The sequence below is a fragment of the Haemaphysalis longicornis genome, unplaced genomic scaffold (genome assembly GCF_048455015.1).
Source record: "Haemaphysalis longicornis isolate Haplotype H1 unplaced genomic scaffold, Haemaphysalis longicornis Haplotype H1 scaffold_6, whole genome shotgun sequence".
Taxonomy (NCBI): Eukaryota; Metazoa; Arthropoda; class Arachnida; order Ixodida; family Ixodidae; genus Haemaphysalis; species Haemaphysalis longicornis.
Genome location: NW_027526407.1, coordinates 147,737,997 through 147,760,686, shown reverse-complemented (window position 1 = coordinate 147,760,686; position 22,690 = coordinate 147,737,997). Strand labels below are relative to the sequence as shown.

Genomic DNA, 22,690 nt, shown 5'->3' with positions numbered 1-22,690 from the left:
CGTTCCTCGGTGCGTAGTGAGGCTCATTGTGAGGGCTAGCTAACTCTACGCTTACAGAAGACGTGTACTCCCGGGGTTTTAAGATGTATGTGTTTTAGGTTATCAGTCACCACAGTGCTACGGCAGGCTATATAATGTCGGCAACATGGTGTAAACATTATCTTTTGGTTTCCTCAACATAGTGTATGCTAGTCGTCCCTTGGGAGCCCTTGTAGCCGTCTACGAAAGGGGGTGGCGCTAACCCGCGAAGATGCCCTACCCAGGGCTGATAACTAGGAATTTTAATAACGATAGTCTATGTTCGGCATCTTCAACGCTGAAATTTTGGTCTCTCTGTCGAGGGACCATATTGAGGGACAGAAAGATAGTCTTCCCTCGATTCAGCCGGCCGGCCAGATCAATGCAGTGATAGAACGATACATTTATATACCACAGCCATTTTGAAACATCGAATTTCGGTGGCAGTGTTCGTACTTGTAAATATTGTTGAACAGCAACAGGGCATAGCACATATGTGAGGCAAAACATGAATGCTAATTTGATACTTGCAGTGCCCTTTTTAATACTTGTATGCGTGATATTTTGAAAAATACGCTTAGAAAAATACAAGTTCTTTTAGGGGATTCGCGCCTCTCACACGTATAGAAATGTACTGAAAAGCACGTACCGGCAAATGTATATCGGCCAAAGCTTTTCCCGTTATCCTCGGTGTCACGGTAACCCAGAAATCATAGTTTTGCGAACACAGCGCATACAGTAGTTTTACTTACTAGGCTCATGCGACTAACCCCGCCCTGCAACAATTTTGCACCTGAGCGTACACAGAGCTCATTGTGTACACTCAACTGCAAGCAATTCTGAAAAACTGCAGCCCTTTTCCACGGAACTTGGGTGTGCCCCAGAATATCGTAGTCAGACCCAGTCCTCAAGAATTCTCCATACCCTACCACAGCTGAGTAATGGACGGAGACCGGGCTTAGTGCCTTACTACTCGGACACTAACTCGGGGGACGAATTTCAAAGCATGCTTTCCGCACTAGACGAACAGAGTAGAACCGTGGGCCTGAAAATTAATATGAAGAAAACCAAGGTAACGATCAAAACCTCGGGACAGCACAGCAGTTTGGGATAGGGGGCGAGCCAGTGGAAGTGGTAAGCGAATATCTCTACTTAGGCGTGGACCCCGGTGTGGGCCGTGCATGTCACGCCCGAACGATACATCACGGGCCAGTGTGCAGTGTGCGGGGCCGCGAGGGCGACCATGACCCACATGATGTGGAAGTGCAACGACGCGGAAGCGGAAACGAACATACTATCGCCCCATCTCCCGCGTGCGGTGCGCGAGACGGACAAGGACGCACAGAAAGCCGCCGCGCAGTTTGCGCTGGCGGCGATCACACGCCAGCAGTCGCGGCCGGCACCCCCCTCCTAGCGAGGGAGTGAGAGCCACCGTGACCTTTTAGCCGGCAAATAAAGATGTTGTTTCCCCCCCCCCCTGTACTTAGGCGAAGTTTTGACCCCAGATCCAAAACCTGAGGCATAGATAATTAGAAGGATCGGAATGGGGTGAACCGCATACGGCAGACATTCTCAGATAATGAATAGCAGCCTATCCTTGTCCCAAGAAGAAGGTGTATGACAGCTGCATCTTACCGGTACTCACCTACGGGGCAGAAACATGGAGGTTCACAAAGAGGGTTCAACTTATATATAGAATGACTCAGAGGGCAATGGAGCGGAAAATGATAGGTGTAACATCAAGGGACAAGAAGAGAGTTTAGTGGGTTGGAAAACAACGGGTGTTAAGGGCATATTAGTAGAAATTAAGAAGAAATGGACATGGGCAGGGCATGTAATGTTGAGGCAAGATAATCGTTGGTCATTGAGGGTTACCGAGTGGATCCCTAGAGAAGGCAAGCGTTGCAGGGAGCGGCAGAAAGTTAGATGGGGAGATGAGATTAAGAAGTTTGCGGGGATAAATTGTCACAGCTGGCACAGGAACGGGGTAATTGGAGAATAACGGGAGATGCATTTGCCCTGCAGTTGGCGTAGATAGGCTGGTGATGATGATGATGATGATGACTGGCCCAACAAGGCCTGCTAAAGAGAGTCATGCCTGAAGCGATCGCTACTGGGCTTCTAGACCTGTGACTTATCTTCGTGACTCGCCTTTGCCTCTTCGTCCACTCATACGCCTCCCCTTTTTATTTGAATAAATTTGCTTCATTCGTTCAAGGCCAGCACTGCAGTTGCTAAACTGCGCTGGTACGTTTTTTTTTAAAACGAACCCAGAAGTCCGAAACGTAGAATTTGAGCGGAGACGTCAAAGTGTACGTTTTGTAGTCCGTCTTGCGAACGGTTTTTTGCGCAGTTTATTTCAAATGGCCAACCTCCTTTATTCGATGTGGGGCAAGTAAAATCAGTGGTAGAAGAAAATGACGCTTCCGCCGAGGCGTGTGTCTCACGGCACCTTGACGCCCATCGCGCACCCGCAATGGTATGGTCGAGTTCCGCCGCCAGAGATCCCGGTATCCGTCGGGAGGTCGCCCAGCTGGTGGCAGTTGCAGCGGCCCAGGATCCTGTCCCCTCGCCGACGGCTTAGCTTCGACGTGAGCCGCCTGTCCCTGATCGACACCGGCGGCTCCGAAGTGGTCGGCGGGCCCAGCCAGCGACATCCTCTGGCCTTCCTCGTGCTGCTCACGCTCATCTTCATTCTGCTGGGGACCATCGTGGGCTTCTTGGTGACCTTCACGCGGGGCCGGAAGCCGAACTACGTGGAGGACGGCGAGACCGCCCTGGAGCACAAGACGGAGCCAGTGCTGTGGCTCGAAGACACCCACAGTGCGTCCTACAGGCGCAGGAATAAGAGAATCCGCCGCCGTCCCGATGAGGACGTCAACCTCGACCTGGGCGCGAATCCGCGCGGCCTTCTCGGTGCGCACAGCGCGCACACCAACACCACGACGCTACAAGTCAGCCTTGTGCACGTTCAGACGGCTACGAGTCGCTTCGCGCAGGCAGACGACCAAGCTTCGCAGGACTCGGGTTCGACTACCGGAGGGGAAGCGGCAAGGGGCAAGAAGAAGCACAGGAGTTCACCGTTGTATTTGCCCTTGCGTCACGGTGCAGAAGCTCCAGGCACCAATTCAGCCAGCCTTAGCCTTTAATCGGACGCGAAAATCGCAACCTCCGTCCACAAGCAAGTCACGTCTGGGAGTCCAGGCGCAGTGGCAGCTGATATACCTTAGTCGCGGCCGATGGAGGGTGGCGCCGAGTGCACTGCCATTGTTTTCGGAGGGAGAGGCGCCACTACACTAAATTTTTTCACGAATCAGAACGGCCGCCGAAGCAGACGCTTTCCTTAGTGCGCCCAATAAATGCAAACAATACGGTGAGAAGGTTTCCTTGTGGTTTTGTTGGAAGTATCTTTACAAAAGCGAGGAATCTATAATTTGACTCCCAACGTCATAGTTAGCCCAGTTGAGGCGTAGCTTGCAGCGTGGGTTTGATTTACGCATTCATGAGTATTTGAATTCCTCAATGTAAATTATACGGTGTACTTGAGCCATACCGCGATTGAGATAGAAAGCTTTTTTTGTGCCCGGATTGTTACATTAAGCACTCAAGTTGGCGAGGAATCTTTTTGGGTCGTTGTAGTGGAGTAATTCGTAGAAAGAATTTTGTGCATATATTGTGACCATGGTGAAAATATGTGAAAGAAAGCAATGAGAGATTGTACAACCAAACAGGAACCTTTCGTGCCCTGTGATGAGAAAAATTACTCGTTTTTGCGGCGGGAATTTGGAGGTAGGGTGTGCTATCTCACAATTCTCGTGTTTGAGCGAAACTCGGGCAAGGCGTATTTGTGGCGTTAATAACAGGCTCATGATAATATTTCGGTTAAAATGTTAAAATGCTTTAAAGGGTTAAAATGCTTTAAAATGCGATTAATGCTATGTGCTGATGATTGACGTAACGTAATCGGTCCAGGCCAGAACGCTCCAAGGATGCGCGACTAAGGCTTGGCGCATCTTTTAGCGAGTTCTCTCACTCCAGTGAAGGCCTGATGGCTGCTGGAAATCGAACTACTTTGTTTTGTTGTAATTTTACTCAATTAATCTGTATTTCACCACAAAGTGCACTCATTGTTTATTCCTGGAGCGTTCATATGAGCCTTTCGTTTGAAATCTTTCATCCTAGGAAGCAGTTTCGGGCGTCAGTGGAAGCAATGCAATCACACCGTGGCTGACGCACCACATTCAAAACAATTCATGCTCGTATTGCGTTAGCAAAACTCTCCGCTTTTCGACACAAAATTTCCTCGGGGCACTTCAGTCTGCGTACGCGCTTTCAAGGCGGAAGCCTGGCGATACGTAATAGCAACCTATTTTCTGACACATTGCACTTGCGCCTATTTCCTCGCTTTCACTTCTTTGTCTTATGGCACGTATTACTTCAAACGGCTTCGGTTCTGCTATTACGTGTTTGCGTCAATTTCTTCTCTTTCATTTGTTCGTCATAGTGTGCGTGTTACGTCAGCAAGCAGACTGGAACGCGCCATAGCCTTTCTAGAGTCGGGGCTCTGCGAGGGTGGTGTGCACCTGTCCTACATCACGTTCAGGCTTCACGCTGCACGCACTATTCTACAACTGCTACTTTTTAAATTCGATTGATTGTAGGGTTTAACGCGCCAACGCAACGCAGGCGATGAGGCGCGCCGTAGTGGAGGGCTCCGGATTAATTTTGACCTCCTGGGGATCTTTAACGTGCGCCGAAATCTCGTACACACGGGCGTTTTTGCTTTTTGCCTCCATCAGAAAAGCGGCCACCGCGGCCGGGAATCGAACCCGCGATCTCGTGCTCAGCAGCGCAACGCCTTAGCCACTGAGCCACCGCGGCGGGTACCACTTTTTAAATTCACAGTGTTATGAATTTCGCGAACCGGGCATGTTAGTTTCAAAAAGCTCCTAATTGTGGGTCAATCCCACCAGTGGGCTTGAGGCACGAAGGAAGGACTAGCAATAAGGACAACAACTTTTCAGATTTGTTTGCTTCATTTCATTTTGCTCTTCACCGGTCTTGAGAGAGTATAACTTTAATGAAGACCAGCGATGTGAGCCGAGCCGTCAGGCGGGCTTGCCACGCTAGATGAGAAAAGAAAAACGAAAGGAAAAAAATGTGAAAAGGAAAATATGTAGTTTGATATGCCCGAAATTTTCAATCACAGAACACCGTCCAGTTCTGTGCTCCGAAGAAACTCCAAAAGAGCTTCGATTGCACGTGCAGCCTGACTGGAACCTGACCAAGGACCCCAAACAGCCCTCCGCTCAAGTCCCACACAACGCTGCCTACACAAAGATAGTATTAGTTTCTGTCTGTGCACGGTGTTCTTTGGACACACGCAGGTAACATGATGATTGTCTCCTAGTGAGTCACAGCATGCATCTTCCCATGAGGTGAAGATACCTGCTGGATTTTGTACAGGTGATGTCCCGTGTACGCCACATTCAAGCGCAGCCTATGCAGAATGGCTTGTTTGCACTTGCTAAGTCCAGGTGGTATTCTGAAGGTTCACTTAGGATCAATCGCATGAAGAGGTGCGTATTGCTGCCTTGCATCAGTCCAGAGAGACATCTGCGCTTTCCATGCGGTTGATAAGGCGGGTATTGCCGCATACTTCCTCGTGAATGTTCTACGAATTTTCCACAGCCGCTTTTTATCTAGTAATGTTGAATCTCCTCACAACCCACTCTCCCTTCGTGCCCCCGCCCCTCCAATTTCCCCTCCTTCTGACGTCTCTCTGACGTCACGCGGTCACGCGGTTACAGGCCATCAACATATTGGGGTATGCGCCATACCAGCATCAACCCTGTGGAAGAGGGTAGTGGGATTATGTCCAATCCACACGCGAGGATATGCGCCAAAGACGTGTCAGGGGAAGCGGATGGACCCCATAAGGCGCATGCGCGAGAAACGAGCTGGGTTATCTCTACGCTCAGACCTGCGTTCCTATGGGCTTAACCCCTGCGAATAATCCACCTTAACCGGCTATCGGTGCGTCGACTGTCTCCTTGACAGTATACGTAATACGTAGAAGATATCCTCTACGTAACGTTTTCTCAAGAAATGCGCGTCATGCAGCCCCTTGAGGGAAATTGTCTGCCACGCTGATGATAAACAAAAGGTACGGTCATGCAACGCCTATTTCGAAACTGTTTTGCGAGTAGGCCATATCTAAAGCGTACGCTCCGGAGGCAGCCGGATAGACGCGGGGTAGGAACCTTGGGACCCCGCGTCTGCCAAACCACCTAAAACAAAGGCGAGGTCTGGGAAACACGTCTCCACTGATCATACTGCGTACACACCGGCTGACGATCGACTGGTGGCGGTCGACGGTGCGCCCGCCACCAACCCTTCTGTAGAAGCTGCCCGTCGCGTAATCCCGCAGCGCACACCACACTTTCTCCTCGAAGGTAGGGGAGCGAAAGTCGTCGCAATCGGGGATCTGTCCCCTTACGACTGCCCACCCAATGCACAGCCCTTTTTGAGAGATAAAAACGGGCTGGAAATTCCTCCGTGGTTTACCAGACCATTCGGGGCAGAAATATGCGGGCTACTGCGACCATAAAATACACAACGCCACAGCAGCGGCTACCACGGACGTCCGAGTCCACCTCGGCTCTGCAAAACCATGCCCGAGTTTCCTCCGAGTTTTATGGTCAGTCAAGCACACCCAGCCCATTCGTGGGCACGGCGCAATATCCGAAGCCACACCCACTCGTGGCATCCGTTTTGTGTGGGCGTAGTCGCCATTTGACGCCCAATAGGAGAGACAAGAACTTAGCACAAAACAAATATGAATCATAGCTGTAACTTGTGTGCACACAAAAAACGAGGACTAAACAGAAACACGTGTGCACACAAAAAACGAGGACTAAACAGAGACACGAAGACCAGCGCAGACTAACAACTGAAAGTTTATTCATCTCTCAGCACATATATACCCTCTTTGACATCACCCGCGCATGCTCAAATGTGTACGCATCTCGTGATACACACAAACACAAGAAAAAACACACTGTAACATTTGCATTATCTCACGTCATCTAACAACATAATTTTCTTTTCCGACAGGGCTACTGAAGGTTTACTTATGCACTTTCCCTTTAATTTAGACATCTGCCAGGCTTCCACTATCTCTCTTATAGTCCTGTCTTGGGGGTGGAATTCCGTCGTCGCTAGGTCAAACAACGGCTCGCACTTCTTTGTTGTGCACTGGGCACTGTGCGCAGACAGATGCGTGTATGGCCGACCTTTAGGGCTGAACATGTGTTCCCTGAGCCTTACATTTACGCATTTGCTCGTTTGCGCAACGTACTGCTTCCCAAATTTGAACGGAATCTTGTACACAACGTTTTTTCTGCATTTCAAAAATTTGTACGTGTGACTCATAGTACATTTAGTAGTCTTGCTACTAGCCCTTTCTTCGTACAGTCTGTTAACTGCTCGGCACAGGCTTCCCACTTTGTTTTTGGCAGAAAAAACCACATTCACGTTGTACCTGGCAGCGGAAAAAACCACCTGGACGAAACAGCTCAGCGGCAGCGGAACCAGAATGGGAGCACCAGGGGGCAGACAACTATACCAACGACCCCTGGCCAGCTCGGACTAACCAGCCAATGTGGTGGGCGCACACGGATTGGCTATAGTACAAGGACTCGAACGTTGCCGTAAGTGTAGAGCCAAGCGTTGTAATATTCTTCTGCACAATCGGTGCAGTGCGTTTTAAAGCAAAGCTTTTTACCTCTACCCCCCAAGGGTTCTTTCGCGACCGTTGGTGTCGCCAGAAAACTCCAGCGAACAAATAAAAGAATTTACTGGCACCGCCGGGAATCGAACTTAGAACTAATAGACTAACAAAGCGAGAGCCCGTTGTCTTACCGATTTAGCTACGAGCCCACGCCAACACGAGGAAGACAGGTGGTATACTCACCAAGCACATCTACGGGTTTACCCCCTGCGTTCTCGCTGAATGCCACATGAAAGTGTCACACAACCACTCGAGCCCGTCTAGCGACCCTGTGCGCACCTTGCTCATGTGCTAAGAGTTACTAAAATTAAAGGAAACTCACACCAATGCATTTTTTTTCAGTGTCGTGTTGTTTGTATAACCGCATGTGTTACGACCTGCTGTTTCTACTCATGTCATTGTTTGTTTTGTCGTTCCGGAATAAACCGGTGATTTCTGTTTCTTTCGTGTCGGCGTCACTTCGTCGGGCGAGGTCAGGGTCGCGAACCCTTCGCACATGAAGAAGGTTCCTTCAAAGTATTTCAGAACACACCTTTGTGTGTACGCCCTACATCCTTGCATTTAAACTTTCACAGCTATTCCTTCAAGGCGTAAATATTTCACCACAGCAACCTAACAGCCAAAATTGAGGCAGTGTATATCCACAATTGCTGCCTTTAAATGCGGCAAAAACCTTCTTTTGGCACAATTGCAGTGAGTGATACTTATTGAAAGAGCGAGTGAGTGAGTGAGTGGGGGCGTTCGCGTGAGTGAAGGAGTGAGCAAGAAAGCTAGATGTGTGTGTGTTGCGATTGGCCCAACGCAGGTTTTATGACATAACCGAGCGGACGTGTGAGAGTACGTTAGGAAGCCAGCTGAAACACTTTTCTTTCTTAAATTCCTTTTGGAAAAAAACCAGGGCGAGGGTATTCGCGACACCGCGGACCCCGAGCCCCCAATTCACGCTGTGGGCAACCGTGGCAACGTGTTTATAGGTGAAGGGTAAGAAACTACGAACGGCGGCCGTCGGAGCCCTGGCCAAGCTCCTACCGATGGGCTCCCTGTCTTTCTACCAGGCACGGAGCTCGTAGACCTCACTCACCATCAGAGTCAAGTCAGCGGAGAAAGTACCTCAGCATTTTCGGCTCCAGTAATTTTGCCGGCACTCTTCCAGTTGTGACGGCAGCGTCATCGTTGTACCGGCACAATTCAGGTGATACCAAATTCCGGCAGCCGGCAAAATGTCCACTTATATTAGAAAAATAGAAAAAGCACACAATCCACACTGTCAAACCAAAATATGAGCTTTGACAGCCACTGCTCTGACTAAAAAAAAAAAACTTGCTCCACTTACACTCAGCAACGAAATTTTCAGATACGACAAGCGAATAGAAGTAATTACAGACGCTGAACCAAAAACTATTTTGGTGCAGCAGCGCAACAAAGTACAACATACTTTCTCAATGTAATTATTTTATGCTTTTATGAGTGGATAAATCCAGCTGGCACGTACTGGGTTCCGAACGGCATCGCAACGTTTTCCGTCATTATCAGAAACACCACGAGGTTTGAAGGTTTCTTTACTACTAGCTGATGCAGAACACAGCTGCTAGTACGAATAACATTACTAGTAGCTCTGCGCGCGCTTCCCCCCTCCCACAGCTTCCTCGGCATACTGCACTAGGAAAAGATAATTTCAAACCTAGTTCATCCAATACACGCAGAGGCAACTTCAGCCACGTTTCGCCGACTAGTCTCCAAGACTGCAACACACAGCGCAACTCAAAACAAAAAAAAAATGTGGAAACTGAGCACTCGGCCACTCAGCGCTGCAAGCGAGCTCGAGGAGTGCTAGGCGTGCGCGCAAGTTTTAAAGTTATCCGCGCTAGGAGTCCGGATAGGGACAGCCAAGTCCACTGTCAATAGCAAATAACTCACTCTTGAAATAGTCGTACTTATGCGGCAGCTTACGAGAAGCAGTTTTTATGAACACCTCGCCCGCTCGCAGGGCGGTCTAGCCGCGCGCGATGTGCAAACGCTGCGGAGCATCCCAGAATCACTGCCCACGGGCTTCTGCACCCACCAGGGGTGGACATTTCAGAGAGCTGCCCCTCAATAATTTCTCCTCGAAACGTCTTCACTAAGTCTAAGTAACAGGATAAAAGCGAGAGTCCAAACTACAGCCGCTAGCGACATGTTTGCGTGGCTCACAGTGGAGCTATGCGATTATCCGCCTCGGACTCGCCAAAAACAGTCCAATTGGGCAGTCCAAAAACTTTGCTCGGCAATGAAACGTGGGTGAGTCAGTCAGTCAATGCAAACTTTATTACACACCAGTAAAAGAGGGAACGTTAGGTGCCCCTTTCCGCATCCGTCGGCTGGTATCTTTTGGGACTTGGCGGCTTCTAGGGCGAGACCGGTGATCTTCCGGTGGGCTACGGAGGTTCAGCTGAGGAGCAGTGCCTCCCAGGATGCTACGTTTCGGTGCGGTTTCTTGTACGAAGGACAAGTCCACACCATGCGAACAAGGTCCGTTCAACCCTTGCATTTCTTACAACTTGGATGGACGACTTTGGGATGCCACTTACTATATACCCAGCAAACCACGTTACGTCGTGCAGATATCCTGGAGACGTCAGCAATCGACATTGCAGATGTCCAGGAGGCGTACCGTTGGGGCCGAAATACATATATTCAATGTTGCTACAACGGCAAAAAACCCATCTAAATCACACGAAGGATAACGTAGAATAGACCTCTCTTGGTACTTTTATATGCTGTTTACGGGACGTTACGTTAGTGGTACGTCTTATGGATATTGTAGCGGTACGCATGCAAGACGTATATAGATGTCTGTTCTACATTGTTCTTCTGTCTTTGGCACAAGCATTAGTTTGTTGTATTCCTCACTGGTGTAGGTTAGTACGGCATTGCAGAGATGAACCCGTATGCTTGAAATTTACATTCTTTACACATTATTTTGGAGCTTGGCTAGCCCCCTTTCCAAGGTTGCCGACGTGTTGTGGGCATTTATACTTCAAAATCATGTCTTGCTAGCTATTGAGCACTGTTTGCTATTACTTGGCACCTGGTTTCTAGATTAATGTGTTTCAATTTTTGAAGTGCTGCATACTACATGAAGTCTCATATGTGAAGTGCCAAGCTGACCACACACTCTTGCAGAAGCACACGAAGCACAGCTCTAAACAAGAAATGTCGCATCGAAAACAAGTGGCAGTAAGTAACAGCAAACCACTCCTGTTTAGCACAACCGCCCTTCACACTAAGGCAACCACAGTAGCGTCATCTAATTGTACCACACAGCACGGCTGTACAGGCCTTCTGCAAATAAACTATCAGAAAAACAATTCAAAAATTAAACTAATTAAAATGACAGTCTCGCCAACCTAGCTGCAAGTAAGTGCAGCTGGGTAGTAAGAAAGCTTTCAAAGAACACTTAAAACACAAGAGTTCAGGTAAAACAGTTTATATTTACTTCGAAATTATGTAATATGCTTTCGCAACACAACCATTTATTTTGATTCCTATCTGCCCTGGCCTGGTACGCATTGTATAATTACAAGAATGTTACAGATATTCATGACTATAAATTAGTCACACACAGCAGAAAGGTTGACAAAAATAGGAAAAAAAGCAAACATGTAAACCCAGGGTACAAGCACAAGATAGTTATGCAAATTGAAATATCTCACATTAAGTGAAATTGGTGAAAAACAACGCAAGAAAAGTGTGAGAACATTAAAAAAATGATGGAATGGTGGTTACAAAAACAAAGCAAATTTACGAAACTAAATAGTTCACATGTAGTGAAAAGTTTGGGGAAAAATAAAACAAAAGCAGCTTGAAAACACACAAGTGGTGGTTGGGAGTGCAATACAAATTTAAAGGGACAGACAACCGATTTCTGTCGCGTATATGTTCTCTAGCTCATATGGAAGCCAGCGTTTTATATAGCCCGGTAACCACAAGCAATTTCTAAACATACTGGCGGAAATAATTTTAATTTGGCAGCAAACTTCTTGAAAGCGGAAGGGTGGCGGTTCGTAGTGTCGAAACTTGACACTACAATATGTGTCTCTGTCACGTGACCGGCAAACCTAGCAGCTACTGTGACTGCTGAAACGTTTATTTACGTATTGAAAACCTTTTAACACAAGTATTTGTACAAGGTTAAATAGTATATGTATTTCTAAACATTACTTTGAAAATTCTAAAGACACGCCGCCCGCCGCCGCTGGGTTGCTCTCAGTGTGGCTAACTGAGCCACCGTGCCCAGAATCAACGGCAGCGTTCAGTGAACAGACCCAGCGAAGGAGCTTTGACGATTCTGTCCGAGTCAGGGGCGTTTGTTCTGCCAAAATATTGGATTCCAGTTTCCAAATACGCCAACGGCAGCTTAAAAAAAAATATCGTGCCCGGGGAGAATCGAACTTCCCGCGCCTCCACAACGTGAAGCCAGATTCTACCTATCGTCTATCCCAACAGGTGGCGCATTCGTGCAAAACAGACCGTTGCATTAAAAACACACATAAAGGAACAGGAAAGCCTGTGATTCAAACTTTTTTAGCGGGGAACAAGTTTTTAAATATCGTTTTTTCTTTCGCATACAGACAAAAGTATGTTCGAGCTACTCTATGTCTTGGTTGGCAGCATTGGTTTTTTGGAGGGACACATACGGCTCGTAGATAAAAAAATTCGATTTAAAAAGTTCCAGAGCGTTATCAGCAAAACCGTTTCTCGTCAAGGTACTTTAAGTGATGCCCTTTCATTTGGGATAGAGAATATATACTCGACAAAAATCGGTTGTCTGTCGCTTTAAGCTACTTTAAACAAACAAACATCTAGGGAAATGGTTATGAACTATAGAAAAGGTGTGTATACAGAATTGACTGTACGGCAGCTACAAGAGCAGTAGAAATTTACGTGATGAAATGACTCACACTTAGTGAAATGGCAGGACAACAATAAAACAAAAAAACATTTGAAACAACTTATTGAATTCTGGTTACGAAAACAATACAAAGTTACACTATTTCAATATATCACGCAAAGAGATCTAACGAACAAATCTAACAAAAGGAACTAACGAAAAAACGGGGAGCACAAAAATGGTTGAATAATAGTTACAACAAGACAGATTTAAACGACTACGTGATTCACACCAAGTGATACGCTAAAAGAACAATAATACAAAATAAAAACGCATGGAAGCATGGAAACGATTCAATGATGGTTCAATGGTGCATGCATCTATCATCAGGTATGGTAGGGATTCTTGAACAGTTTGCGTTCTTTGTTGTGGTGTCAGAAACTGCCAAAATAGTAGCAGACTAGATTGGTTACAAAGTGAGTAAAAATGTCATGGTCCAAAGGCTGAAAAAAAATTTTTAATGCCTCTTTTAGCAATAAAAACTAAGAAGCCACAGGTTGTCGACAAAGCTGATATTTGCGCAGGATGACTTACAATAAAAATCTGAGCCCTATATATTGTCTGGTAAAAAAACCGATGTCACTAACAACACAAAGATATCTAGTTACACACAATGCAGAATGCCACTCGCAGGTGGAAGAAAGCGTGCTTCTCATTTTCCCAAACCAGGAGAACTCCTGCGACAAGTTGACCGTCAACAGTAGCTTGAGCCGGCGCCTCGTGCAGACTATTGCAGTAGCACGTCCCTTGCAAGCCAGTTCTTCTATCTAGGCATGGGTACAGGAAAATCTGTGTTGTTAATACAGCTTTTTAAGACTGGTATAATACAGAATGGCCGCGTAACATTGTCCCTGAAAAAGACAGTGTGTGACAGCTGCATCTTACCGGTACTCACCTACGGTGCAGAAGCTTCCAGGGTCACTTAAAGGGTCTAACCTAAATAAAGGACGACTTAGCAGGCAATAGAACGCTAGATGATGGGTGTAACATAAAGGGACAGGAAGAGAACTGAGGGGACTAATTTAATGTCAGCATTGGCACTACTAAGGCAACCTTAAAACTAACTATGACTGCTAGTGTGAGTTACCATTATTTATAAGAACTATATTTCGTGAATGGGGACTCTGAGGACGTTTTAGCCCAGCTACAGGTCCCATCAGAACTTGCAAGATATTTTCTGTGTCTATCCTAACTGCTTGGTTGATTGAAGTGACAATATATACACGGATGAAGCCATGTCCACAAAATGTGGCAAAAGGAAACATGCACAAACCCGGACAGCGTCACTGCCATGGACGAATACTTCCTGCAGCAGAATGGCGAGGTGGGCTAGTTGGTATATAGGCATAAATAAACCTTCAAAAAGCACACGACTGAAAAACTCGTCCTGTTGTCCTGTTCGCTTGTCCTGTTAGGCCTACACGTTTAGTTGAAGTATACGTTGTACAGCAGGAAGTATCGAAGTAGTGCAAAAATGTTTATTGCACAATGACATTTAAACATTGTCTAAGTTGCACCAGTCAGCAGCCTGCAACATCTAAGTTGTTAGCAAATGACAAGCCATACACCAGAATCATACTCTGCCTTAAACCTGCGAAATTCCATATGCTGTGTTACTCTGATTACGAAGGTGTGGTACACACTAAATTCATTAGGCTGGAAATTACACAAATGACAGAAATTGGACAGCCATTTTTGAATATTTTTACTCGGTTCTGAATGGTTAATTTACGTTTGCGATGCTGCAGTAAGAGTACGAAGCGCTACCAGCGCTGCTCATACTACTGTACCAGTTACGACATGCGTGTATTTCGTACGTTACAAACAAATTCGGGTTGCACACACGTTGTTCATACCAACATTTCACGACCAATCTTAGCATTCGAAAAGATTGAACACTCAATCGAAACGCCAAAAAACCATCCAGATGGCCTTTTAATGTAACGCTGTACGCTCGGAAATCACTCGATTTATTATTTTATTCTAATGCTACACACACTGCAATCATTCAATTTATTGTGGTCGTTTTTTAACCGAAAACTATTATGACGGAAAAAAACGACATCTGCAGAAACGAATTCAAAACCAAGAGTGCATAATATCACGCTAAAAGTACACGATGTGCATGTAACGCAAACACGCACCCACATTCGCACACGTAGCTATATTCGCACACGCAGTTAAATTCGCACTCTCCAGCTTCCCTTATTTCATTTCTTATCAATACATGCGGCTAGCAAAAGAGGACAGGATACAAACACTTCACGAAACACAGGGCTACAAATTGCGCGAGAATTGATTCTGTGTACACACGCAGCAGCCACGTACACAGCAGCCAGGTACAAAGGTCTACCGACAAATCTGCACAACACGCAAAGCGAGTCACTCAAAATGTTATGGCTAACGGCTTACGCGGACCGAAGTTCGTGAGCAACTCTGCTACGTTATATTCATATGACAAGAAAACAAGGTTTACTAGTACTCACTTAGCTTCACTACTTGGCAGTAGTTCTTTGTCCGGTAGATAAATCCATGAGTCAAATCACTGAAATAACGAAAGTTGAAGGCGTGCACTCCCGTGCCGTCACCGGCCAGTAGCACGCGCATTGATAAAGAGTGCAGGTAATACAACTGTCGGACGGTCGGACTTGCCGCGCAGCGACTTTCCTGTCTCATGTTCGGCCCAGGGAAAAAGTAGTTTCTGAAATGACACCCACCTTGATAAAAACGCGTTGCGAACTAGATGCCCAAGTTATTGGTAAATACTGATGTTAGTTGCCAGTTATATACAAGAAAAGCTTGAGCGTTGGTTTTTGTCTTAAAATAAAACACTAATTGTACCTAAAATCTCGATAAGGGCATTTAAGGCAATTTCAGGGTCTACGGTGGAAATACAGCTGGCGTGGGTTTGCGGGCGCCGTAATTTTACGGTTTGTTCTGAGGCCGAAAACACTTGCAGAGTATTTTCCGCGCTTTCGCGCGTCGACATCGCCCCGCGTTGACGGCGTCGGCAAAATGCACGGCGACGTGAGCTGACGCGGGAGCTACCCCGATGTCTATGCTCGTCCGATATCAGCGTTGATGCAGCGCCAGAAAGCATCCGAAAGCAAGCGACATCGTCCGGATTTTATGTCCATCTTCTGGTTCGGGGATGGACACAACTTTCGCACAAATCAATCAATTTCTTTTTAAACTGCGGTAATCGGGTGCCTTGAGGCAAATTACAAGCTATTTATGTTCGAAATTGCACATTCCTTTGTGCCTAGCTAGGCTTTCATTGGGGAGATCTGGGATTTGGGATAGCTTTTCTCCGGCTACATCGCTTGTAGTGTTAGCATGATGGGCTTGTCTGCAAGATCGGTGCGTAACGAACAATGTTTATCAACGACAGAAATCTAGCCGCGCATTCAATTTCATTCGCGGCTACCGTAGCTTGCATAGGGGGACCGATGGTGCGCGATAGGTTTTCTTGGCTTAAATAAGGGAGCCTAGGTTACATCACTTGCCGTATTAGGATCGGTGGGGAGCGGTCCAAGATCGGTGTGGAAGAAACAGTCGTTATCACTGCCGAAATTTGTCAAGTACGAACATTATTAATCACTCGACAATGTTCGTTGGCAGCCTGTGTTAGGGTACACAATTCTTGGGTGAAGTGTGACCCAAAAAATTGGGTCATCCGTGGTTAAGTGGTTTGGAGCTTAGGTGTTGGCGTTGTGTTTTGAAAGTTCATGGTTCGAACATTGACAAAACCTCACTGTTTTTAATTTTTTTTCGGCAATAAGTATGTATCGACTTTTTTTTTTCAAGGCAAAAAAAGGTAGAGTACCTTGCGTTTAACGTACAAGTAACGTTCGACCAAAGCAGCCCCGAAGTTTGCTTTGCTCACACTTTGAATTTATGAAGCTGCAGTCGGTACATAACATCAAAGTTAAATCAAGTAGCAATTAAAATTGTGCTAATTGTGTCTTCCTTCGTCATCCTATCTTATTTTGTTCAGATTTGAAGGCAAGGACCCCCGCACTCCTCCCCCCTCCCACCACCCCCCCCCCCCAAAAAAAAAAACCCTACAAGGCCTGTTTGCAACGTCTCTTGAATACGAGGTTCTGCACTAAGTCCCTGCCTCTGTCCGGAGGTTCGGTATTGGGCTACTGTTTTGAAGGTAAAAGGTTCGAATCTTCACAGAAACTCCCTGTTATTTCTTGGTGATAGATCACTGTTTTTTACCGGCGTAAACAAAGGCTAGCAGGACACCTTGCGTTTTAATCTCAGCTCAGTAGCAAGGCAACGCTGAAAATTTTGCTTTGCTCACGCTTTGAATTCATGAAGCAGTCCGTACATTACATCTAGGTTGGACATCAAGTTATAAGGAACTAAGTTGTTCGAAGTGCGTTTTTGTTCATCATGCTGTGTTGTTTTGTTCAGATTTGACTGTGATAACAGAAATACATTTTGCAACATTTCAAAAATGGACGCAAGCATTCTTAGCAATCAGTAGAGTAAGGCAGTGCATTTTGTATGGCAAATCTAGACTGCTAATTACTGCCTTTAAACAACCGAAAATAAGGAATCATAAATGATCAAAAATAACTTAAAATGGTGCAGATCGAGTTGATTGAAACGTGTCCAGCAACGTTCGTCGACGCAGCGGTTGACGCGTGACTTCGCCGGTTCCATGCGTTTGCATGTGGTTGCGGCTTCTCGCAGCTCTCCTGCGTGATCAACGCCGAGGCTCGCACGACGCTTCAATCGCGTGTATGTGTGTGTGCGCGCGTGTATCGCATTGCCTGGATGGAAGGACGGCCGCTGGCACACACTAGTTATGATGGCAAACAATAGAAGTTCTGGGGAGCTGGCTTATAATTGAGTTAATGTTTACAGAGTTTCTGTGGAGGACTAACTGTAAAAATTCTCTAGTATTTTTGGAGGCTATGATGAGTGGAAGCTTATTGAACTTTTATGGTGAAGTCACAGCAAACATTTTAGAGTCTTCATAGATGCCTTGAGTTGTTTAAGTTAACAGAGCTTCTATGGAGAAGTGACGGTAGAAATGCTACGGAATATTCATAGTTTGTGTTCACAGACCTTTATGGAGAAGTGACGGTATAAACTCGTCAGAATATTCATGGAGACGTTGAAGAGTTCGCTCTTAATGAACTTTTTTGGTGAAGTCACAACAAAAATTCTAGTCTTTATGGAGGCCTTGAGTTGTTTAAGTTCACAGAGATTCTATGGAAACGTGATTGTAGACATTTTACAGAATATTTATAGAGGCGTTGATGAGTTAGCTCTTAATGAATTTCTGTGAACAAATACATATAAAAGTTTGTATATTTTTTATGGGGGCAACTCCATGAGCTGATAGTTCTTGATGAGTTTTTGTCGTGTTTCTTGTGACTCCATAAGACCGCCATAAAAACTCTTCAGAAATTCATAATCCATTTTTGTGAGGGATAGACTTTCACTAAGCCTTGTGAAATAGCTGAGCCCAATGCACGCAGTGCATGCCGTTTTGAGATCACTTACCAGAAAATGTTTGCTTCACCTCTTTAATAAGTGACCACTCCGGGTTTTGTCGCAAAATATTTGAATATTAGAACCAAGCAGAACAGTGGTGCACAGTTAGAAACCTTTAACACTCCCACGGAATAATTTTAATGACAATGAGCTTTCCAAAATTGTGGTATGAATTGTGATGCTCCAGAAGTGGATAGTAAAGCTGAATTGATAGCGCAAAAGGGCGCATGAAACTTAACAGCCAACCATAGCTGCCTCCTAGGCTAGTCATATGCACTCACAACTCAAAATTGTCTCGAAACTCACGATGTACTGAGAAATTTAAATGTGCTCAAAACACAAAATGATCTCAGAACTCAGAATGGGCTCAGAACTTACTAGGTCTCAGGCGTACTCAAACTCAGTAGGGCTCAAACTCACTCCGGCTCACTCGGCTCAAACTCACTCAAGCTAGTACTTAAATGCCACACTAGCCTTGCGCTCACTCAAACTCACGCGTAATTTTGAATCCAAATCAGTTTAGGTGAGTGGACTCATGAGTAGAGAACTGAACATTAGCAAAATGCCTATTTTTTTCAGTCCGTATCAAGCCTATTTAATATATAAGGACGAACTATCGAAAGGAGAGAATTTTAACCAATAGTTTATTGTTCCTATAGTGCCTATTTTGACTATATCGGCTTTTTAGTGCCTATTTTGACTATTGGTTTTTCGGCGACTAAAAATGCATTTTTTGTTTTATGTATGCCTTTTTTGGATATTTTGAGTCGGTGTTCTCCAGGGACCATTCTCACTTCAAAAGCCCAGACCGGGGAGTTTGTTACACGCCGTTTGCATGAAAAATCCGCCCTTCGTGCCAAACACGCCGAGAAGCGCCAACCGCACCCAAGCCGCCACTACCTCGAACTTGCCACTTTCGCCGAGTCGCCAGAAACCAGTGCGCAGCGACACCACAGCCAAGCTCACCGACATCACCCCTGCTCGCACGCGCTCTTTCGTTCTATGTCATTCTGATCCGCTGTGCCCGCAGACCAATAGCTAAAAGTTCTTCCGGTTTCCCTATCTATTGCTAACGCAATAAAAAAAGTGCACAAAAAAAACGACCGCGATACAACCGCGTACACATCGCTCCAGGTAAAAGACGCCTCCTGGGGGAAACCACGTGCAAATTTGAGACTCTAAAGTTTTAAGGTGACGTCTCGAACATGTGCATTGTCAGCCGCCGATAACAGGTACACCGCCAGCTGCCAAGATTCAGTACGTGTAGCGCAAAGAATGATAATTTCTACAGAATTATGGCCCTTCCCTGTGCTATCCATGTGATTCATCGGTTTTGGGAAGAGCTGGAAAGGTCGTTGTGCCCAGCCAATAAATAATCAGTTGCACTCAAGATATCATCGGTCTGCAGTTGTGTCTTCAAGCAGCAGTTACATATTGTGCTTCTTCCACCAGAGCCCGTAATCACCCCTTAAAAATACTCGACTAAGACCGGATAACTAGTACAAATAGACTCCCCGGTGGTACTAACAGCATTGCAGTAGGCAAAAGAGTCGCAGCCTAAATTATTTGCACCGCGCTACACTTTAACGTGACTTGGCACATTCGTTTGCTTTTTTGACACTTTTAGAAGAAAAGATTGCCGCTGCTGAGTGCTTGGGTGCCACTCGGACTAAAAATACTGAGCTCATTTCGAAGGTCCAGGACAGTTCCACCACGACCCCCAAAGGACCGGGTTGATTAAATCTGTCTGACACAAAATGTCTGGATTCCGTGTGATAAGATAACTGCCGAGATTTCTGAGGAGCAACGTTGTAATATTCCAGGTTGAATGAGATCATGGAGCGTCCCGAAGTACAAGAACGCTCCCCCAACTTCACTGGACGTGGAGCGTTGTTTCTTCCGCACGCAGTTGTCGACTGAAAGGGGATACAACTTCAAGCAGGAAATCGTTGACAGTTGTGTGGTTTTTCATGGCTTTCAATCCTTTCTTTCGGTGGTGCCTCTCACTGAATTTCACGTAAATTTTAAAAAGGCAACACTTGTGCGGCTTATTTTCCCGAAGAAAATTAAAAACTTTGCCGCAGCACACGATTTTTCCGCAATATCACTGCAAGTAAAAAATGTGTGCTAAAATTTGCTTCCTAAGTGTATACGAATTGAGCCTATACACGCATAACCTAGAGTATTTAGTGCCTATATATGCCTAAATAGCTATTTCTAGGGCCTAATATAGGCGCCTAAAACCTGGATTTTTCATGCCTAAGGTTCCGGTCTCTACTCAAGGGTGAGTCCGCCGACCTCTCGTGTGCGCCTTTTTTCCCACAGGCAAATCCCTGCTAACGGGCAATGAGCGACAGAAAACGATTTTGTTTCAACTACTGTATACATATACACATTTAATATACATACAATCAGCAATAGCGTAGCTAATCCCAGTCTATATGCTTAATGTACGTCTTGGGTTCTTCACCATCGTCGTAATGCTCCTGGTGTTGATGAGGCTCCTGCGCTTCCAAACCGTAGATCGTGCCGAGTTCAGGCAGAGGTATGCAGCTTTACTGTAAAAGTCTCGTGTCTTTGAAGTACGAATCATTCTAGTTCGAGGCATTTGAAAACGAGTACCACGGTGTTTTAATAGCGGACTACATGAAACGACCACGACACAAGACGTCGACAGGCTTAGCCCCTAAAAGATGTGGTCTCTAGTGTGAATCGTCGTTTTTGATTTGACATTTATTCTCTAAGAACGGTACATCAGAGGAGTGACTTGTTCGAAAGAATTATACCTAAATACGTGCTACCCACTCGACATAGCTGGTTGGAAACGTGTTTCGTGTTTCGTCAGAGCCCGCGTTCTTCCTTGCGCGAAGGTTCAGCGTTTAGTAGGCATCGTTTAGTTACAGCTACTTGTTCAAGGTGGTTTCCGTTGTGTGGTTCGTGGTCATGTATGCGGTGAAAACTAATGAGATGTTCTAAGGACTGAGATGTACTAAGGGTCGCTTGTTTAGGCGGTTTTCGAATACGTTTTTCTGGATTAAGGAAGTGTTATAAAACTGCGAGGAACATGATTAGAATCGTTAAATTTGGTCAGCCTTATCTGTGATTTCCTGTTAGTGGTAGCAACGGAAGAATATTCCTGCAGGTGTTGAGTTTATCTTTAGCACGAATGACGACCCATGGAACGCACGGGCCGTGCCTATTCGTTATTTTTGTTTTCACTGGCAGGTACTTTGGAATGCAGTGCGGTAGAATATCTTCAAAAGCTTACGTAGGCAGGGAACGCACACCATCGCCACGCGCACGCCCCGCTCACGTTTTTGCCAGCGTCCCGCAGACGAGCTTCTCGTGCGGGCAGAGCACTCTCCCTTCCCCCCTCCCCCACCGCACACTTTCGTAGAGCGCTCACGGCGCCACGGCGAACCCGCCATCCCCTCACAATTTCGCGACACTCTGCTCCTGTGCTTTCTTTCACTATTCGGTCTCGCAGTCGTTCACTCGGTTACGACGGCAACGCGGCTTAGCCCAGAGACAGGCGTTAAATGGCTGGGGCCTAAAGCGATTGTCCGCAATAGGAAAACGGCGGCCGATTCGCACGTGAAAGTTGCTTTTGCAACGACGGAGTCTCCCTGGGTATGCAGAACAAATCAGGAGGGGGATTCACGGTAGGAAGGAGCCTAATGAAGTAACAAGGAGAGAGTAAGCGTCAGTCGTCTTACACGTTGGGCTACGACCGTGAGTTAACGAAATACGAGAAAACGTCCTTTGTCGATAGGTTATGATCCACAGATATCTACATAAACGCTCAAACGAATCATTTTAAAGTATTCCCGTGGTTCATCGTTTCAACACCAGTCATCTGGTTTCAGATCGTCTGTCGTCTGCTGTGCCAGCTTACCTTGCTTTCCAAAATAAGGGTGCAAAATTCCTTGCGTATGTTTGTTGCTTTGTTCTTGTTTTACTTTTGTTATTCTGTCCGCGCGTGTTTGTGTTTGTGACCTGGTGTCATGGGATCGTTCAGTGCAGAAGAAAATTGGCCGCGTATCTGCGCGTTTCGTTGCAAATGTCGACAAAAGACGATAGTCTTTGTCCACATTTGCAAAGTAAATGCTTCGCTTTCCCACTCTCATGTTGTTCCTCGTGCATCGCGCTCCTCCCGGGAGAAGTACGCTAAAGGTACTTCAGTCAATTTTAAATTTACGCGTTCCACTCGTCCAGGATGGGTGCTTTCATGCCAGCGCTGCTGTACGCCGGAGACGCGCGCTATCGAGGCACCCTACTTCAATATTTATAGAACCGCGCGGCCCTAGTCCGTGCGCGCTCCATGCAGAACATGGAACCTATCAAGTGGAACCTTTCGTTACTGTTGCCGCTTGAATCCTTAAAATGCCGCCAGAAGCTATAGTGGCGTGGGCAACAGCAGGCGACCGTGTGTATTT

General features: G+C 46.2%; 1 protein-coding gene across 1 annotated transcript in view; it reads left to right on the top strand.

The window, feature by feature from the left end:
• Nucleotides 1-2,435: 2,435 nt before the first annotated feature.
• Nucleotides 2,436-22,690, top strand: part of LOC144143294 (amine oxidase [flavin-containing] B-like) — a 104,859-nt gene continuing 84,604 nt past the window's right edge. The window contains exon 1 of the mRNA XM_077675067.1: nucleotides 2,436-3,068. Within this exon, the coding sequence (XP_077531193.1) occupies nucleotides 2,436-3,068 (633 nt within the window). The remainder of the gene's footprint in view (nucleotides 3,069-22,690) is intronic.